General features: G+C 42.5%; 1 protein-coding gene across 1 annotated transcript; it reads left to right on the top strand.

Moving 5' to 3' along the window:
- Nucleotides 1-835: 835 nt before the first annotated feature.
- LOC138959048 (somatostatin receptor type 2-like) lies at nt 836-12,763 on the top strand. The gene is made up of 2 exons (XM_070330407.1): nt 836-983; nt 10,250-12,763. The coding sequence occupies exon 2, from the start codon at nt 10,254-10,256 to the stop codon at nt 11,589-11,591; it is 1,338 nt and encodes a 445-aa protein (XP_070186508.1). The 5' UTR covers nt 836-983; nt 10,250-10,253; the 3' UTR covers nt 11,592-12,763.
- The last annotated feature ends 9,383 nt before the right edge of the window (nt 12,764-22,146 follow it).

Raw genomic sequence — 22,146 nt, 5'->3', positions numbered from 1 at the left:
AATGGAGCGCATGCGCGTACGTGTATGTACAGGTGAACGTGCGAGAGAGAGAGAGAGAGAGAGAGAGAGAGAGAGAGAGACAGCAGACAGACAGACAGACAGACAGACATACAGAGCTATGCCTTTTCTTACACTCTGTCCTTGAGTAAAAATGTTTTACTGCAGCAAAACTAGTTTTACTGCAGTAATACTGAATAATGTCATCATCCGCCAAGGATAGAGACGTACACACACACAATGAACAAAACAAAAACAAAAAACAAATACAAAGTAAAACAAAAATGATGATGATGATCAGAGAGAGAGAGAGAGAGAGAGAGAGAGAGAGAGAGAGAGAGAGACAGACAGACAGACAGACAGACAGACAGACAGACAGACAGACAGACAGACAGAGACAGACAGATAGGCAGGGACAGAGACAATTTGATACTGTGAAAGATGGCGAGACACAGACAGGCATAGGCCTATTGACAGAAAAGACAGAGACAAGACGGACAGATAGACAGACAAGGCAAACAGAAGTAATCAGGCAGAACCGAGTTAAGAAAGAATATTCAGATGATTCGCATTACGACTTACACCAAATCAAAGTAAATTCAGATAAAATCTAAACACGTAACCAAAAACAAGCTCTCAAACACACTGTCCCATTCCAAACTCCTAATAAAAGCAAAGACTAAGAAAGAAACACAACACAATCTCAATTATCTTTACGAAAACATCCATCCACACGATATCTCAAAGTGGAATCATAGAAGGAGGAAAAAAGGTGTGGACGATCATATTCCCTCCCGTTTCCATCTTCTTATTGACTTTGTTTACTCTTGCAGCGTGCTGCCATCCTCTGGTAATGCAGGGGGGGTTGATGCACCCACTGATAAAAGGCAGAGGCCGACAAGAGGAAATAAGAAAGCCCAGGCTTGACAAACATTGATTGGACCAGGAGGCAAAAAAAGACGGAAAGAAAAGGATAGCACATACAGGTGAGTTTCAACACCTTATTATCTCTGATACTGGCTATTTGTGTATGTGTCTGTGTTTGTTATCTTCCTTTGTCCTTTCGCAGCATGGTTCTGATTGGTGTGAGTCGCGACAACTAGAGTATTATTGATAAAGTTCTCCGTGGACAATTCTGTGACTGTTTCTATCGTACGTTATACTATCGTTGGCATCTATCCAGTTGCACCCCCCACCACCCCTCGCACACACACACACACACACACACATACGTACGCACGATCGCACACACGCACGCACGTACGCACGTACGCACGCACGCACACACACACACACACACACACACACAAACACACACACACACACACACACACACACACACACACACACACTCACTCAAACACACACCAGTGCCAATTATCATCTACAATTCCCGCCCCCCCCCCCCCCCCCCCACACTCAGATCAGGCTGACTGCTTGATCAATTGAACATTGCGACATTTGTCGGTGGTTCTGACTGACAGTGAAGCGCTATGTTTGAGGTACGTACAAACACGACAACCTGTGCTCTTCCCATGGTTACGTGCATCTTTGCTTATGTGTCACGATTGATTTCCATCGCAACCAATGGCAGCATTTCATGATTTTCCAATATTTTCTTGTTTTTCTCACTCTGTAATCAAAACTGACCCCTGATTTGCACATGAACACCAAAAGCATTGCCTGTTATGACATTTCGAAATTACTATTTGTATGAACAGAAACAGGTTCTCTTGTACGAACTGAATCATGGCGTACGAACAGAATCGGCATGTTGTCAAAAAACAAGTGACTGTACAAAAGCCATGGGTTTCTATAAACTTCTGTTCAAGCGAAATGGCATAACAGGCAATGCTTTTGGTGCTCATGTGCAAATCAGGTGTCAGTTTTGATTACAGAGCGAGAAAACAAGAAAATATTGGAAAATCATGCAATGCTGCTATGTTTGACCCGCGTGAGTAATCATCAAGTCGACTAGCACCTTGGTATTTATTGTACACATAGCCCAACCAATTTGCTACCTTATTCTTGCAATATCACAAAAGAGCGCTGCCCACACGATTTACCGCAACACATTTTCCTCGACCAAGTGCCGAAAATGACGCTGTATGAACGGAAACATCAGGTGTACGAACGATATAGCCGGAGTTCGTTGACATGAAGGGAAAACAAAGCAACATCTAAGAATAGCCACGTTATACTTATCTTCTTCATGTCGTTCGCTGTTAGATCGTCAGTCCGGACTGCAGGACGTTATACTTATAAGAGAAAGGGCTAAGCGATGACAAAGCTAACCATGATCTAACAGAGTTGACAGTAAAGAAAACAGCTAACAAACAGGAATGTTAAGGGCAACAAAGGGGACAGCTACAACAATAACAAGTACGCAACAAAGAAGCTATGTATCCAAGGACAAAGTAGCGTTCTCAATATTTTAGTAACATTGTGCATGAGTCTCTTCTGAACCCGTTAAACAGAGAATACTACAATTAATTAATGACTGATTTTTTTCCTTCAATTTTAAAAAGCTTGCATTCTCTCGCATTTTAATTAAAAAAAGAAATTCAGGTGGTATTCTGTTTATCCTGCATGTTATATTTTCGCGCCTTCAACCTCACACTTACTGACAGCTCTGTCGCGTTTAATGGACTCGTGTTCAAACTTCAAACCATTTCTATCGACTTAAGCATCCGTTCACACACAAAATAAAGTTGCGCCGAGGTAGTTACGGTTTACTTTAAACAATGAATCAGTAAAATGTGAGCATACTGTTGTGAGTTCCAATGGGGAAAAAAGGGTAGCATTTGTCCCAGATCAAAATAAAAACAGAAACAAAAACAATAAAAACAGCAACACTATTCCGCCTGGCCTGTGGAAATTTACAGGCGGTGCACACGTCGGGGTTATAGTTTGACCCTGAACTCATTTGTATGACATACACACGTACGTGTGAAGTAAGGGTTTCGTTGTCAAATGGGTGGTATCTCTCACGTGTATATAGGATAAAAGTGTTAATGCAAACTATAAAGATGAATATCTTGCCTGTCTCGGTGACACATCTGTCATCTCCTGTTACACGTGTTCATCACATTATGTCGTTCGTTAAAATGATAACAGTACAAAGAGAAACAACCATATCTTCTGCGTCGAGGCATTGATAGACACCACAGAAACATTCACATATATAGTTTAGCCTCTTTGTCTTGCGAGAAAGTTACACGCGTGGATATGTACCTGGGGAAATTGATAAGATTGAAGCAGACAATAACAAGATAAACAAGGACTTTTGTGAAAATGATTGTTGTGGCATGTAAACAGTTGTCTTCATGGTGAAGGGAAAATGCTAAAACAAAAAGTTGCTTTGTTTTCAAATATGATAATAGCGTTATTTGATATGATAATAGTAATTGCCAACGAATACAGTTTGTCTCCTTTTGAGTTTTTGTATTCTTCTCAGGAAGTATTTCCACTCTAGATAGCACGTTTTACTGAAATTGTGTTTTCGGAGGACATATTTTGTGTAGACCTAATGGAATGTAGTGGCCCAAAAGCACATTCTCGCAGGTGTCAGATTTCCCAGCAATAACTACAAGATAGATGAAGGTATGGAAAGTCTCACATCCTCCACGAGGCAATTGTGCATGATGATAGATTGCTGAAGGATCCTGGACTAAACGCAGAAGAAGAAGCTGCAGGAGTGTAACGTTTGTTATGCTTCCTTTTGTGTTGTTTTGTTTCTTTTTTTCTTTTTCGTTCCATTGTAACAGTGCTTTGCATTGCAATAGCTAGTCGTGGATCGGGTTCTTTACAGCGGCCTCGTGTCAATAGCAGGAATTGCTGATAAGAGCTCATCAACGTCCTACGCAACTGTTAGCAGCCTGTCCAGTGCGAGGTTTTCCCAGACGTGTAAATCGCACAGCCTTGTGGTGCAATTGTTATCCACCGAGCGAGACAATCATCAAAGAGTTTATGTCCTCATGAGCGCCAGCACGCGCGACCCCCCCCCCCCCCCCCCCCCGCCACACACACACACACACACACAACACGCGCGCGCAAAGAGAGAGAGAGAGAGAGAGAGAGAGAGAGAGAGAGAGATGATGTATGGCTCGGTTGTTAGACAGCTTCCAACAGAATTTCCCTCTGTGAGCTCTGGCTCGGCAAGTTTTCAAAAAACGACAACTGAAAGGTATCCACACCGAACTTTTGAATGTCCTTCAATCTCACTGTGCATGTGTCTATGCGCTAAGTGCACATGCTTGTCAAGGTGGAAATGTATTTTGATCGCGAATGTATTGTACCTCGGCGTTCCAGCTAAGCTTTTCAAGGGCCAAGGAGGATGCGCTTACTTAAATTAAAATAAAAACATGGCTCAGAAGTTAAGAGGTACTGAGAACGTCAGATAATGTCAGCATAAAAAGGAGACAAAGGAAACAAGTCGCGTAAGGCGAAAATACAACATTTAGTCAAGTAGCTGTCGAACTCACAGAATGAAACTGAACGCAATGCCATTTTTCAGCAAGACCGTATACTCGTAGCATCGTCAGTCCACCGCTCATGGCAAAGGCAGTGAAATTGACAAGAAGAGCGGGGTAGTAGTTGCGCTAAGAAGGATAGCACGCTTTTCTGTACCTCTCTTTGTTTTAACTTTCTGAGCGTGTTTTTAATCCAAACATATCATATCTATATGTTTTTGGAATCAGGAACCGACAAGGAATAAGATGAAAGTGTTTTTAAAATTGATTTCGACAATTTAATTTTGATAATAATTTTTATATATTTAATTTCCAGAGCTTGTTTTTAATCCAAATATAACATATTTATATGTTTTTGGAATCAGAAAATGATGGAGAATAAGATGAACGTAAATTTGGATCGTTTTATAAATTTTTATTTTTTTTTTACAATTTTCAGATTTTTAATGACCAAAGTCATTAATTAATTTTTAAGCCACCAAGCTGAAATGCAATACCGAAGTCCGGGCTTCGTCGAAGATTACTTGACCAAAATTTCAACCAATTTGGTTGAAAAATGAGGGCGTGACAGTGCCGCCTCAACTTTCACGAAAAGCCGGATATGACGTCATCAAAGACATTTATCAAAAAAATGAAAAAAACGTTCGGGGATTTCATACCCAGGAACTCTCATGTCAAATTTCATAAAGATCGGTCCAGTAGTTTAGTCTGAATCGCTCTACACACACACACAGACACACACACACACACACGCACTCACGGACATACACCACGACCCTCGTCTCGATTCCCCCTCTACGTTAAAACATTTAGTCAAAACTTGACTAAATGTAAAACAAGTCGCGTAAGGCGAAAATACAATATTTAGTCAAGTAGCTGTCGAACTCACAGAATGAAACTGAACGCAATGCCATTTTTCAGCAAGACCGTATACTCGTAGCATCGTCAGTCCACCGCTCATGGCAAAGGCAGTGAAATTGACAAGAAGAGCGGGGTAGTAGTTGCGCTAAGAAGGATAGCACGCTTTTCTGTACCTCTCTTTGTTTTAACTTTCTGAGCGTGTTTTTAATCCAAACATATCATATCTATATGTTTTTGGAATCAGGAACCGACAAGGAATAAGATGAAAGTGTTTTTAAATTGATTTGGACAATTTAATTTTGATAATAATTTTTATATATTTAATTTTCAGAGCTTGTTTTTAATCCGAATATAACATATTTATATGTTTTTGGAATCAGCAAATGATGGAGAATAAGATAAACGTAAATTTGGATCGTTTTATAAATTTTTATTTTTTTTTACAATTTTCAGATTTTTAATGACCAAAGTCATTAATTAATTTTTAAGCCACCAAGCTGAAATGCAATACCGAAGTCCGGGCTTCGTCGAAGATTACTTGACCAAAATTTCAACCAATTTGGTTGAAAAATGAGGACGTGACAGTGCCGCCTCAACTTTCACGAAAAGCCGGATATGACGTCATCAAAGACATTTATCAAAAAAATGAAAAAAACGTTCGGGGATTTCATACCCAGGAACTCTCATGTCAAATTTCATAAAGATCGGTCCAGTAGTTTAGTCTGAATCGCTCTACACACACACACACACAGACACACAGACACACACACACACGCACATACACCACGACCCTCGTTTCGATTCCCCCTCGATGTTAAAATATTTAGTCAAAACTTGACTAAATATAAAGAACAAGTCGCGTAAGGCGAAAATACAATATTTAGTCAAGTAGCTGTCGAACTCACAGAATGAAACTGAACGCAATGCCATTTTTCAGCAAGACCGTATACTCGTAGCATCGTCAGTCCACCGCTCATGGCAAAGGCAGTGAAATTGACAGTGCCGCCTCAACTTTCACGAAAAGCCGGATATGACGTCATCAAAGACATTTATCAAAAAAATGAAAAAAACGTTCGGGGATTTCATACCCAGGAACTCTCATGTCAAATTTCATAAAGATCGGTCCAGTAGTTTAGTCTGAATCGCTCTACACACACACACAGACACACACAGACACACACGCACGCACGCACGCACATACACCACGACCTTCGTCTCGATTCCCCCCTCTACGTTAAAACATTTAGTCAAAACTTGACTAAATGTAACAAAAAGAAGAAACGACGAAAAAGACAGAAAAATCTAAGAAATACATGGAAAAAAGAACAGTCCAAAAATGTGGCCAGAATTCGGTCAAGCAGCGAAAAGAGAGAAATAACAAGTCGCGTAAGGCGAAAATACAACATTTAGTCAAGTAGCTGTCGAACTCACAGAATGAAACTGAACGCAATGCAACGCAGCAAGACCGTATACTCGTAGCATCGTCAGTCCACCGCTCATGGCAAAGGCAGTGAAATTGACAAGAAGAGCGGGGTAGTAGTTGCGCTGAGAAGCATAGCACGCTTTTCTGTACCTCTCTTCGTTTTAACTTTCTGAGCGTGTTTTGAATCCAAACATATCATATCTATATGTTTTTGGAATCAGGAACCGACAAGGAATAAGATGAAAGTGTTTTTAAATTGATTTCGAAAAAAAAATTTGATAATAATTTTTATATATTTAATTTTCAGAGCTTGTTTTTAATCCAAATATAACATATGTATATGTTTTTGGAATCAGCAAATGATGGAGAATAAGATGAACGTAAATTTGGATCGTTTTAGAAAAAAATAATTTTTTTTACAATTTTCAGATTTTTAATGACCAAAGTCATTAATTAATTTTTAAGCCACCAAGCTGAAATGCAATACCGAAGTCCGGGCTTTGTCGAAGACTACTTGATCAAAATTTCAACCAATTTGGTTGAAAAATGAGAGCGTGACAGTGCCGCCTCAACTTTCACGAAAAGCCGGATATGACGTCATCAAAGACATTTATCAAAAAAATGAAAAAAACGTTCGGGGATATCATACCCAGGAACTCTCATGTCAAATTTCATAAAGATCGGTCCAGTAGTTTGGTCTGAATCGCTCTACACGCACGCACACACGCACACACATACACCACGACCCTCGTTTCGATTCCCCCTCGATGTTAAAACATTTAGTCAAAACTTGACTAAATGTAAAAAGATGGTATCTACACCAACAAGAGCGGTCACCCCCACCTGCACAGTTCTCAAAATGATCCAGAAATTGAGCCCACTGAATAATTGGACCTCGCTTGTCAGAGCAGGCTCTCGAGTGCCCTACACAAGAATTATTGAGCAATTATGACCGCAAACAATGCTGATGTTGCAAGGTCTGGCCTGGTAGCCGCTGATAACAAGAAGACAGAAAGGAAGCCAGAGAAGGGGAAGGGGAAGGAAGAAGAAGAGGAGGGAAAGGAAGAGATAAGTGCGGCTGGGACTGGGCCAAGCGGAGGTTGTTGTGTTAATGTGGTACAAGCCGGACCGGTGACAGCCAGGTTGTGAGACAAGGTTGTGAGGACCCTGTGATGTTTGCTGTGCACTGCAAGTGCTTGACGTTACCAAGGATACCTGCTACCCACTGTAGCCCGTGCCGCAGCTGACATCTTGCCACATTGTAAAGGCGGTCGTACAGAGGAGTTTCCCGCTTGTCTTCGCTTGATTATCAGCTTTGTTATTGGGGCATCTCATTCGCACATATACTGTTCAAAAAAAGAAACGCATAGTTGCTACTTGCCAAATTTGTTTTATTTTTCGAAAAAATTAACAGAAAATCCAATATTTAGATTATTTGTTTGAAATTTGATATGGACACAGTTGAATGCACACACAGTTCATTTGCATCTTCAAATCAATCAGTCAATCAATACGATTGGGTGCCGAGGCTGTCAAGTCAGTAGGGGGTGTGACTGCCTTGAGCAGCAACAACTGCCCGGCACCTTCTGGGCATGGACTGGATCAGATGCCGGATATCTTGCTGTGGGATGGTGTCCCACTCCTCCTGAAGTGCCTGCAATAGATCGCGGTGATTTGCCGGCGCTTCTTCTCGCCTGCGCACACGTCTGTCCAATTCATCCCAGAGGTGTTCTATCGGGTTCATGTCTGGCGACATGGATGACCAGGGAAGCACCTGGACATGGTGGTCGGTGAGGAACTGGGTGGTGAGTCGTGCTGTGTGCGGGCGAGCGTTGTCCTGCTGGAATATGGCATCCTGGTCAGCCAGAAGAGGAAGGGCGTGTGGGCGCAGAATTTCCTCCACGTATCGCTGGGCAGTTATGCGCCCTTGGACGTGCACCAGGGTGCTCCTTCCAGCGGTATTGATCGCCCCCCACACCATGACGCCTCCACCACCATGAACGGGTGCCTCATCCACACAGTTGGGCGCGTAACGTTCGTTTACTCTCCGGTAGACCCTCCTCCGACCATCATGTCGCTGGAGCAGGAAGTAGGACTCGTCGCTGAACCACACGTGTCTCTAGTGATTCCGGACGGTCCAGCGAAGGTGCTGGTTGCCCCACTGCACTCGGTTCTGGCGATGGAGGCGGGTGAGGACAGCTCCTCTGTGAAGTCTGCGAGCTCTCAAACCAGCTTCATGCAGGCGGTTCCGCACGGTCTGGTCCGATAATCGGTGTGGCCCGGGGAGAGCCTGGACAGAAGATGAGGCCGACAGGAAACGATTCCGGAGGTGGCGGAGCCGTATGAAGCGGTCGTGAGCAGCAGTTGTCGCCCTTGGTCTTCCCGCTCTTGGCAAGTCAGCAACGGAGCCAGTGGCTTGAAACCTGACCCACAGTCTACTGATGGTGCTCTGGGACACGTGGAAGTGCCTGGCGATTGCACTTTGACTTTGGCCTGCTTGTAAACGACCCAATGCAATTTGGCGGTCTTCTCTGCTCAATCGGGCCATCTTTCGTCGCTGAATTGTCGTCTGATTTCTTTGTGGCGAACAATCCGCTTTTATGGGTTTTGGAAGACATGGTGAGAGCTCAATATTCCCCGAGTTTCACGAGATTACACTGAAGTATGACGAGTGGTCATGCCAAATGAGCAATTTTGACATTGTAGCCACTGATAACGCATGCGTCACGTGCAGAGCTCACTTGTGGCAATGGACGAAAGGTCGACGACCAGATAAACATTTTCTGCAGTTTGGTGGATATCCTTGTAGCCATATAACTAAATTAACCAAATATTACAAGCTATGCGTTTCTTTTTTTGAACAGTATACGTTGATCGATGTGAGTTTTTGTTTCAATGTTTTGATGGTTGGCGGTGGGGGGTCTTCTATTCGCCTTAACCCGACGTTAAATCTAAGAAAAACATGAATATTTATAAGCAGCCCGGGGACACTTTTTTTTGCCGTACCCTCATTTGCAAACTTCCATATTCTTCTTCTTCTTCTTCCTTCTTCCTTCTTCTTCTTCTTCTTCTTCTTCTTCTTCTTCTTCTTTTTCTTCTTCTTCTGCGTTCAGGGGCGTACACTCGTCTTTTAATCACAAATGGGTTTTATGCGTATGGTACGGGTTTTACCCTGTCATTTATGCCGATTTCGGGGAGAACTTCCATTTTGTCAGACACCAACTTACACGACTTTTTCGGACACCAACATTCACATATAATAGGAATTAAAAACCTCGAGTTCCGGACTGATTACGGCACCCAATAACCAAATTTGATTAACCAAAGACTTGATCTGACCAGTATGACTTGAATGATCAAAAGATGCGACCCATTGCATCTCCAGGTATCCAATCCTGTGTTTTGAAGCTGGTTTCGCGTGTTACCTATAAATATAGGCTTTATACTGGCTTTCGCTAGCATGAACTAACATATTATTTTGACGTTCCTCTTGCAGAGCGATGTCCAGAGACGCTTCGATGTTGCTGCCGAACGCCATGAACAGCGGCGTCAACAGCAGCACGGCAGCCACCACGACCTGCGTGGAGTACTACAACGTGACGGTAGGCGGCAACAGCACCAACATAACGGTCAACCCCCAGGGCGAGATGCTGGGCATAGTTTTGACGTGGCTGTGCGCCGTGTGCTACATCATCATCCTCTCTCTGGGCTGGCTGGGCAACGGCCTCGTCATCTACGTGGTGCTTCGCTACGCCAAGATGAAGACGGTGACTAACATGTACATCCTCAACCTCGCCATCTCCGACGTCCTCTTCATCGTCAGCCTGCCCTTCCTGACCACCACCACCATCGTCAAGCACTGGGTGTTCGGTTTTGCCATGTGTAAGATCTACTTCGTGCTGTTCTCCATCAACCTGTTCACCGGAGTCTTCACGCTGGCCGTCATGAGCGCCGACCGCTACCTGGCCGTGTGCCACCCAATCAGGTCCCTTAAGTACCGCACGCCGCGCATCGCGCTCTTCCTCTGCCTGTGTATCTGGTCCGTGTCCTTCCTGGTCATGTTGCCCGTCATCCTTTACTCCACCACCGTGGGCCACCGCACGGGCAGCAGCAAATACACCTGCAGCATCCAGTGGCCCGACGGCCAGCCCATCCCGTCAGACAAGGCCTTCATCTGGTACAGCTTTATCCTGGGCTTCGCCGTGCCCGTCTCGCTGATCGCCGTCTTCTACATGCTGGTGGTGCTGCGACTGAGGCAGGTGGGGCCCAACAAGAAGTCCAAGGAGAAGAAGAAGTCCCACCGGCGCGTCACCCGCCTGGTGCTGAGCGTCATCACGGTGTACGTGTCTTGCTGGTTGCCCTACTGGATCTTCCAGGTGGACATCACCTTCCGCACGGAGGAGAGCGAACAACTGGTCAAATGGAAGATCGTGCTCTTCAACGTCTTCACCGTGATGACCTTTGCCAACAGCATGTTCAACCCGCTGCTCTACGCCTTCCTCAGCGACAACTTCCGCAAGAGCTTCAAGAAGGCCTTCAAGTGCGCGTCCCCGCGCGATGTCAACAAGTCGCTTTGTAACGAGAACAGCGTCTTCCCCAAGAACAGCACCGCCTACAACCGCAGCTGCGCCGCCACCGCCACTACGGAGGAGCGGATGGAGCTGTCCACTTTCGACAACGGTAACGGCGCATCGCAGATGACGCAGGCCACCACCGTCGGCAACCTGGCGGACGTCACCAACAGCTCCGACATCATCCATGCGCCGCTCTCCGAAACAAACTCGTTGAGGTCTGTGCAGGATGAGGAGGGTTATCTCAAACCTCCTGTCGCCCTTTGAGATACAGCACCGCACAGCTTGTTATTATTATAGACAGTTGTTTGCGGAGGGATGTGTGGTTGTGTTTAAGACTGAGACAGTCAAAGTACGATGCCGACATATTCTGCAATTTTCTGACAGACTAAGAACTCTGAAGTTGTGTGCAAAAGGATGAATGTTCACTTTAACATAACTATCCACATGAGAACTGCGGGCGGTTTCTTAAGCTGCATGACTCGAGTAAGATTCAGGGCAGTGCAGCTGGCCTCATGCGTGATTGTGTACCTTAACATCCGATCACACAGACATCAATGGGTGCGTTCTTCAAGAAAAAGAATGCCTGTTATCCTCCTACTGCAAAGATATCCGAGCTTTCCCCGTTGGAAGGAAGAAGTTCCTGGCAAACAAGAATACCAAAATGCAGCAGATTCGGATATATCTTGGGACAGCGAGTGTTTCTTAAAGATTCATTTGTACCGTATGGAACAGAAAAAAAATGTGACAGAAACTGAGGCAGAAGAGTGCGCGCAGAGCGACAGCATCTACCAAATCGCAGGACGCTAAAGGCTGTACCTCAGAGTGTTCGCGACTCAATGAAAATCCAGTGTTAGTGACAGTTCTGGTGGGCAGCTTAATTGACAGGTCGGTGTTTACTCTACCTTTTTGTTTCCTTTGAGGCAAAGAAGTGTTTTGCTCATCGGACACTTCTTTTACCCAGGGATTCCAAGGTCTCTCAAACGAGATGGTCACATGGTACGTTTCGAACACTTTCTGAATTTCTCTCACAGACCAAGAACCTATGGGCAAGTTTCACCGGTGACCCTTGACACAAGAGTCCGACTAAACTTTGCTGAAATGTGGTCTGGTCGAATCTGATGACGTCACTCTGTTTGCTCTAGTTTGACTCCCGGGCTGCTTCGGGTTTGTCTAGTTCAAAGATTGCGATTACCCCTTTTCTCCGAAAACCTCCAAAAAAATCGAGAAAAAAAACAATAACATCGTCAACACAGATTGTGTCATCAAATCGTGTTAGTTTAACATATACTGTGTTTGAAATATTACCTGGTTTATGTTACTTTCACCTTTATTTTTCTGTTCATTTCAGGATTTACGATGCTGCGAGTCGGTTTTGTCGAGCGATATTTTACTCCAAAGACGGTGCTATTAACTTACAAGCACACATGGCGTTGGAAACTAGGTTTAGCCTTTTTGTGCTATGTTTGCGAGAATCGCATCTTTGGTGTCATTATTAACATTATCCAAAGAAATCCATGTGGCGACGTCCACTTTGGCTGACAATGGATCGACCAGACCACGTTTCAGCAAAGCGACCAGACAGTACTTGACGTGGTCTTCAAGTAAAACGCGGCGCAGATTAGAGAGCAGTCACACATCTTATTTCACGAGGACGAGGGCTCACTACATCCCCCAGTTCTATTGTGGAAAGTAGGTCCGTATGCGATGCGGTACAATGGCCACAGTTTTACACTTAACTGAGCATTAAAGAGTTTCAGAGAATGTTTATTTGACAGCGACGGCTTCCTGAAGCTTATTATGCGGGATGGCAATGAACATACACTAAAAAGATGTCGCATACTGTGTGAAACAATACGGGATGCATCAAATGTCCCATTCCTGTGGCTACAGGAGAGCCGACGCGTCTTAGCGATAAATTGCACTGCACGGGAGCAGCAGTATCCGGGACCGCCACGGGTACCCACAAATGCTCAATATTGTTTGGTTTATTTGAAGGTGAATGACGACTTGGTAACAGCTGGATCCGAATTTACAATGCGAGACAATGGGGAATACGTACGTTCTTCACACAATGGGTGCTTGAGTGAGGCGTGTGCAATTAGTGACCAACGTGCAATCTGAAGTTTCCAAATCAATTAAGAGTCCGCTTGTTGGACCATGCATTTTGCCTATGTTGAGATGGGGATGACTGTTAATAACAACACCAGCTTAAGATAAATCTGATCGTCGAGTACAGTAAATCTCTACGCCTACGGAATGAACAGCATTGAAACACGACGGCGATAAGACATCGTTTCTTTTTTGTGTTGTATTCAGCCGATTGCAACAGCGTATCACTGACATTATTAGCATATGCGTTCACCGGGATTGACCTATTACGGTAAAACTGTAAAGATCAATGACACCCATGTCCTATTGTCTTCAATGTCGATGAACCGAAAGCAAAGCTTATCAAAGCTGACCAAATAGTGTCAGATGACAAAAGATAAAGTATGAATGAAAACAGTGCTTGGCTTCAAAGGTTGTTGTTTTGGGGGCGCGCGCACACACACACACACACACACACACACACACACACACACACACACACACACACACACACACACACACACTAAAAAAGACAAAGAAAAAAAGGAAAAAAACTACAACCTTCATTTTGCCAAGCGATAAAGCAATTGAACAAGCCGTTTCGCCAGGCGATAAAAGACGCTTTCGTGTAGGTGTCTTTGCAAACTAGATAGCAAGACTTTCTGGGCAGAGCAAAAGAACGTTAAATAATCACAGCCGTAAGATTGTGACCGTTCAAGGAATCCTGGTCACACAACGCATGGGGCGAAGGTTTTGTTCATGTGCAGCTTTATTACGTGTGACTATGTTATTGGTGGGATTTTCTTGACACTAAAAGCTCTGCATGACAATGTTTTTGTTTGTTGTTGTTGTTGGGGTTTTTTTTGTGCAAAAGAAGGTCAAGTAGCTTTCTGGGGGCTGACACGCTGTGCAATACGAACGAGGACGGAGGAGGGGACACATTTTCAGTTTCTCGTATATTCTGCTCAACGTGCGCGGGGTCAATGAAAAGTTTAGTCTTGGAGTGCTAGAGCTCACGCCGGGGGAAGTGGTACGCCAGAAAAATCGCTGTGTGGTACGGAAGCATTCTGCAGTACGGTAGTCAACCAGGTTTCCAGCTCGAAAGGCGTGTATCTTCCAAACAAAAAGTTACTGCGTCGTAATTATCGAAGCCAGTGAAGTTTTTTGGGGCTCAGCGGATTCATAATTGCATGAGGATTAACATGTTATCGATTTAATTTTGTGGGCTTCAGTTTTCGATTTGTGACAGCGTCGTATTTGTTAACAGTGTTTGATTTGGGGACTTTTTCAAAACTGTTGGAGATTACAAGAGGCTTGAAGCAACAAAGTTCATTCGATCAGATAGTGTGATGTATTATAGCCTAACTGAAATGCATCATTAGTAGTGTCCCAATATGCAAGTGTGTTTTTGTCGTCGGCTAAAGAAAAGAGCATGTGTATTTTGTAGGTACGCGTCGCTGTGCTAGCAGTGTACGGCCGCCAACAGTAAGTATCAGTGCCCTGTTGGCGGCCGTACACTGCTAGCACAGCGACGCGTACCTAAACAAATACACATGCTCTTTTCTTCAGCCGACGACACAAACACGCTTGCATATTGGGACGTTGTTATTGATACATTTCAGTTATAATACATTACACTACCTGATCAAATGACCTTTGTTGTTTGAAGCCTCTTAATTGTAATCTCCATTATTTTTTGAAAAAAGTCCCAAAATCGAACAATATTGACAAATACGATGCTGTCACAAATCAAAAACAGATGCCTCGAAAATCAAATCAATAAGATGTTAATCTTCATGCAATCATAAATCCGCTGAGCCCCAAAAAAATTCACTGGCTTCAATAATTACGACGCAGTAATTATTTGTTTGGAAGATACACACCTTTCGAGCTCGAAACCTGGTTGACTACCGGACTGCAGAATGCTGCCGTGCCACACAGCGATTTTTCTGGCGTACCACTTCCCCCGGCGTGGACCTGTTGACCACAGATATTTTGATCCTCTGCTTATGAAGTTTCATTTGATGTTCTTCCTTTTATTTTACAAGAGAAACCTGATACGTTTCAGTTTATACGCATTTCTTTTGGGTCTGTTACTGTTACATAAAGTTGCAGGAACTCGTGCAGATCAAAGCAAAAATGTAAGCATTGATTTATATTTTTTGAAGATACGGCTTTGTTGATGCTGATCTTTATAATAATATATTTGATTTGTTTCGGTTAAAACCAAAGTTTGAATCGCTAACATTCTAGAGATACATCTGACTTACTAATAATGTGTGTAATCACCGTATGAACGATTGTAGATAAAATTCTACAGCTTGTGAGTCATGCTGTGAATGCAGTTGCACACATATTTACATTGGGCACAAAGTTCATTCCTGAGCGTTTTAATACATTTTAGACTGAAAGTGATCCACATTGTATTTGTCGCGTGTACAGAATAACGCGTTGCTCGAGAAACCGCGGGCGCCGGTAATTCATCCCACTTAATACAAAAACCATGTACTTTTATACAGTCTGTACATGTGTAAATAATATATTGAATGTTTTGTAGCCGTGCACGAGCTCCTACCACTGTGCGTGCAGACTGACTCGTGGCAGTTGAGTGAACACAAGGTCTTGCTGCTGACTGACACGTGTGACACTTCACCTCTACTTCCGGCGACCATGTTGACCATGTAAACTTACCCCAAAGCGGTACACGATCTTCTGTAATGTGTTTTCTTGTTGTTTTAATTGTAATGGTATCTTCACTCCATGGCAAGATGGTCAATGCAAAAATGTATAGCCACCCCAACACGGCACATGCTCACGATAATTTGTGTATTTTTTTCTAATTGTATCTCATTCTGGCAAGATGCAAGCACGCGAAATGATGCTCTGAAACCATTTATTTTTATTTTTCAAAAACCAATTTTGAATACACCTCATAACTAACGTGTCTGCACTCTGGTTTCAACTGATTTATTCAAGAAGCCTAAAAACTGTTCTTATTCGCGAAATTGTCCGCTTGCAAAAATATACCACCCGCGTTGTATTCTTGTCGCTTATCAATGATTCATACATTAGAGTATCAAACATTGCACTTTATTTGCTATTCTTAGTTTGTGTCAAACAGACAGAAACACATAGATACAGACAGACAGACAGACACACAGATAGAAACACACACACACACACACACACACACACACACACACACACACACACACACACACACACACCGCCAATAATGACAAGCGACAATTCGCAAAAAAATTGCTTCTTGCTGTGCTTGAAATATACCCCGGTCTTCTTTAGGGCGTTTTTCATCGCGTCTCGTGCTTGCAGTGGCAATTATAGTTTTGTATGTTAATCCGAAATAAAGAAACTGCGAACGTTTAATGTTGTAACCAAAACTAAGCTTACTGAATTTAACATGGTGAACGGTTGCTAATTGCTTCGATAATCACGATGCGAAAATAGAGAACACAAGTGCCAAAAAAGTGTGGGTTAGAGACAGAGACACACAGACAGACAGAAACAGAAGCAGGTTCTCATCTCCACTCGCGAGAACTGAGTATTAGATTTAAGCGAGCACGACGGCAAATAATTACACTTTAAGGACCGTGGATATTAAAGACCTATAAACTGCACATTTAGGTGATGATGACTGTCCTACTTATAACAGCAACAAATCCATTTCATGATTATTCGGGGAGTGGGCCGGTGACTAGATGAGGCATAAAAGGGCAGAGAGAAGTGAAGGCAGGGAGAAGGAGGCTATTACAATATGATGGACTGCATAACTACTAAAGTTGTCCGCGTTATCTCTTTTTACGCAAAACAACAAGAACAAAACGACGTTTTTTTCCTGTGGCATCATTGAACTGCCCTAATACACTATGCCCCCCCCCCCCCCTCCAGGGAACACACACACACGGGTTCCGGAAATACCGCTACATTGTTAATTGAGCTGCCGACTACGATGACGTACAGCAATGATTGAAAACAAATACTGGTAAATACGGAACTGTTTCGCAATCTAATATGGTATTTGTTCTCATTTAAAACCACACCACTACTGAAATGGTTTTGAATATATAGGTTACACACTCCAAGTTCTGATTATCTTGCATATTTTCCCGAGGGTCGATTTTCATGTATTACCGAGCCTTTGGCGAGGTGATACATGAAAATCGACCCGAGGGAAAATATGCAAGATATTCAGGACGAGGTGTGTAAGCTATTTATCCCATTACTCCGACGTTTTCATTAAAAACACTTACTTTTTTCTACTAAAACCTGCCCGTGCCTGTTTTCAGCTTGCCAACAGCCTCCGCAGTCGAAATTCATGTCAGTGAATTCATGCGCAAAGCTAGTTCCCATTTGTCAGCATAATGGACGGCGTCATTCGACTTGTATGTGGACATTCAGTCATTCATATTGCTTATAAAAAGGTCTGCTATCTGCTTTTACATTTTGAAAGTCATTTTAAAATATCCCTGTGTATATTTGACATCGGCTTTCGTTATACTCAATTCGGCATACCGGGTTTTTATGTTTACCAGAATTGCGCACGATAATGGCAGCGCAACAAATTCAGTTCGGGCCGTGCCGGTTTGATCGTTGACCCAAGTCAGTTCGCATGCAGTGTTAATGTTTGTCAGTCGGAGATAGAAATGTTGGCTGTCATCGCGCTGTTCTGTTTTGGTTTTCACACGTGGATCACTTACATATTCAGTCGTCGGGCTTAGGTGAGCCAAAGCTTCAATACTTCGCCTGTTTTAGACGTTAAGTAATAAAGCTTGGAAGTTGAATGTCGGCACTGAGAGTCGGTCGCGGTACATCGCTTTCTACTTTGTCCCGGTCTTGAGTTTGAACACCTAAGGTTGGATACATCTAACACCTCACATCATCTTCTCTTCCCCATATATCTTAACTGTATCTCCAACTTCTTTTCGTCTTCTTCTTTTCATTTTGGTTCCACTCCCTCATTTTGTCGCTGAACCCCGCAGTTGACTCGACTCGGATTCACACAAGCCCGTCTAGCAGACGACAGTTCGAACAGTCTTGAACAGCACGGTTGCAAGCAGATTCAGCTACCAATCGAAGCAATACACTTAAAGCCAAAGCAAATAACCAAATGAGAAAACCTAACGTTTGATTTGACTTCATGGTGAGTCTTCTGATAATTTTGTTGGCGTTGGAATGGATCTGAACGGGTTCCAAGCTACGACAACTTTTCCAGAGTTAAGCACCGCAGGCATGCCTTCGACAATCGATGTCAGTTTCAGATTTGAGTTTTCGAACTACCAGGTGACTGGGTTGTGTTCTGATTGCTCTCTTTCTCTCTCTCTCTCTCTCTCTCTCTCTCTCTCTCTCTCTCTCTCTCTCTCTCTCTCTCGGAGAGAAGAAGAGTACAGAAAGCAGAGAAACGAAGTAACGTCCATGAAACGTGCTGCTCGCAAAAAATATTACCGTGAGCTCGCTGCATCAAATACGAAACAAAACTCAAAAGCCATCTGGAAAGTGATCAACCAGTTGACACGTAAAGAAACCGTAAAATCTTCTGTCATTGATGTACCTGCGGATGATCTTAACATTCATTTCACTTCTATTGTTGAAAAAATAATCACAAATGATAGATCAAAACAGAATAATCTGGACAAGTTGAAACAGTTTTGTGTTTCAAAAAATATTACACATAATTTAGACATCCCCCTGTTATCTGTGAGCGAAGTCTTCCATTATCTGATATGCTTAAAACAAACTGGTACTCATGGTCTAGATAATCTTGATGGGAAAATGTTGAAGTTGTCTGCCCCTTTTATTGCAGAATCTCTGACATACGTTTACAACTTGTGCCTGGACAAATCTGACTTTCCCGCCAAATTAAAGGAGGCAAAAGTAATCCCGCTATTCAAATCAGGTAATTCTTCTGACCCCGCCAATTACAGACCAATCTCGATTCTTCCTGTTTTATCCAAACCACTTGAAAAACACATATATACACACTTGGCCGCACATTTGAAGAAATACGACCTTATTCATTCAAATCAGTCAGGCTTCAGAGTAAATCATTCGTGCCACACAGCATTAATAAACCTTCTTGAAAACTTGCTTAACAACATTAATAATAATGAACTCTGTGGTGTCCTATTCGTCGATTTTGCAAAAGCATTCGACGTCATTAATCATGAGTTACTTTTAAGAAAATTAGCTGAGTATAGATTGTCACCCCAAACCCTATGCCTCCTCTCATCTTTCTTAGCCGGACGAGAGCAATCCGTCTGCGTGAATTCCACTATGTCAAGTAAAAGACCGGTGTTATATGGAGTCCCCCAGGGTTCTGTCCTTGGGCCACTTCTTTTCTCTCTGTATATTAACGATCTTCCTTTTAGTGTTAATGATGATTGTGAACTATTTGCTGATGATACGACCATACACACTTCTGATAAAAAATTAGACAAAGTTTATTTATCATTGCAGAACAGTGTAGATGATCTCATTAATTGGACAAAATATAACCACATGAGTCTTCACCCCCAAAAGACCAAATACATGTTAATTACAACAAGGCAAAAAAGACAAAACATCAAGAATAATCCTCATTCCTTATTAATTGGCAACGATGCAATAGCGGAAGTAGGAGATCACAAAGTTTTGGGAGTAAATATCGATAATAATTTATCTTGGACCCATCATGTTAGATCGTTGTGCAAAACCGTGTCGAGGAAAATATATTTGTTGAACAGAATAAAGCACTTTCTTGATCCACACTCAAGGTTATTATTTTATAATGCATACATACAAACCATCACGGATTATTGTTCGACCATCTGGGACTCTGCCAGTGCAAACATTTTAAAACCACTGTACAGTCTACACAGACGAGCACTAAAATCAGTTCTATTAAAACAATCCAGTCTTGTTTTCGACGATTATAAAAAACTTAAGATTTTGCCCTTAAAAGAAAGATTTAAATCAAATAAAGGCGTGCTCCTTCACAAAATCCTTTCCGGCCATGCACCGAGTGCTTTCATTACAAAATTTAAAGCCAAACCAAGCCGAAAATTCAACGTCCCCATTCCGCGGATAGATCTCTTTAAATCAAGTTTGGCTTATTCTGGCAGCGTTTTGTGGAATTCTCTCCCGGAATCAGTTCGAGTCCCAACAAGTCTCAATACTTTCAAAAAACACCTCTCATTACATTTAATGTCAAATTACGAAAAGTCACAGTGATGGAAGACTTCGTTCTGATTATTTTCATATTGATCATATCTGTCCATAAAGCATCAGTGTTTCATAACGCAAGAATGTATGTATAGCCTACAACGTGTATATAGTCATGTGAATAGTTTCTCTGCCTTGCTTATCTTTTGTAATTGTTTTACGTATGTATATATATATATGTATTCAAGATTAGAATAGTCCCTCTCTGGGCGAGGGCTGGTTGAAAAGAAGCTCGTTTATATTGCTTATGCCACAACCCTCGTAAAATAAAATTTGATTTGATTTGATTTGATTTGATTTGATCTCTCTCTCTCTCTCTCTCTCTCTCTCTCTCTCTCTCTCTCTCTCTCTCTCTCTCTCTCCCTCCCTCCCTCCCTCCCTCCCTCCCTCCCTCTCCCTCCCCCCCCTCCCTCCCTCTCTCTCTCTCTCTCTCTCTCTCTCTCTCTCTCTCTCTCTCTCTCTTTCTCTCTCTCTCTCTCTCTCTCTCTCTCTCTCTGTAGATGGTTGTCTGTGTAAAAATTAGGGAGTATCGTCCCTTGATCCCACTCGCGATACTCGTTGAACATGCCTTTGACCATATCTCTTTGAAATATCTCGACTCCGCTCTTTAAATTCATGCAGAATGTGCGTATCGTATGAAGTATTCTTTATTTTCTCAATATTGACACTGTAGCTATACGTGATATTGACTTTGACACCACAAAATATTTCAGTCGTATGTTAAAACAAGTCGCGTAAGGCGAAATTACAACATTTAGTCAAGCTGTCGAACTAACAGAATGAAACTGAACTCACTGCATTTTTACAGCAAGAGCGTATACTCGTGGCATCGTCAGTCCACCGCTCGATGCAAAGGCAGTGAAATTGACAAGAAGAGCGGGGTAGTAGTTGCGCTGAGAAGGATAGCACGCTTTTCTTTATCTCTATTCTTTTTAACTTTCTGAGCGTGTTTTTAATCCAAACATATCACATCTATATGTTTTTGGAATCAGGAACCCACAAGGAATAAGATGGAATTAATTTTAAATCGATTTCGGAAATTTTATTTTAATAATAATTTTTATATTTTTTTTTTCAGAGTTTGTTTTTAATCCGAATATAACATATTTATATGTTTTTGGAATCAGAAAATGATGAAGAATAAGATGAACGTAAATTTGGATCGTTTTAAAAACAAATTATTTTTTTTACAATTTTCAGATTTTTAATGACCTAAGTCATTAATTAATTTTTAAGCCACCAAGCTGAAATGCAATACTGAAGTCCGGCCTTTGTCGAAGATTGCTTGGCCAAAATTTCAATCAATTTGATTGAAAAATGAGGGTGTGACAGTGCCGCCTCAACTTTTACAAAAAGCCGGATATGACGTCATCAAAGGTATTTATCGAAAAAAAGAAAAAACGTCCGGGGATATCATTCCCAGGAACTCTCATGTCAAATTTCATAAAGATCGGTCCAGTAGTTTGGTCTGAATCGCTCTACACACACACACACGCACAGACAGACACACACA

The sequence above is a fragment of the Littorina saxatilis genome, linkage group LG2 (assembly GCF_037325665.1).
Source record: "Littorina saxatilis isolate snail1 linkage group LG2, US_GU_Lsax_2.0, whole genome shotgun sequence".
Taxonomy (NCBI): domain Eukaryota; kingdom Metazoa; phylum Mollusca; class Gastropoda; order Littorinimorpha; family Littorinidae; genus Littorina; species Littorina saxatilis.
The sequence above is the reverse complement of the archived record's forward strand: the minus strand, read 5'-3'. Positions and strand labels throughout refer to the sequence as shown.

Bases quoted from the DNA above. Each gene is read 5' to 3' on its own strand.
- LOC138959048 (XM_070330407.1), top strand. From the start codon at position 10,254: ATGTCCAGAGACGCTTCGATGTTGCTGCCGAACGCCATGAACAGCGGC.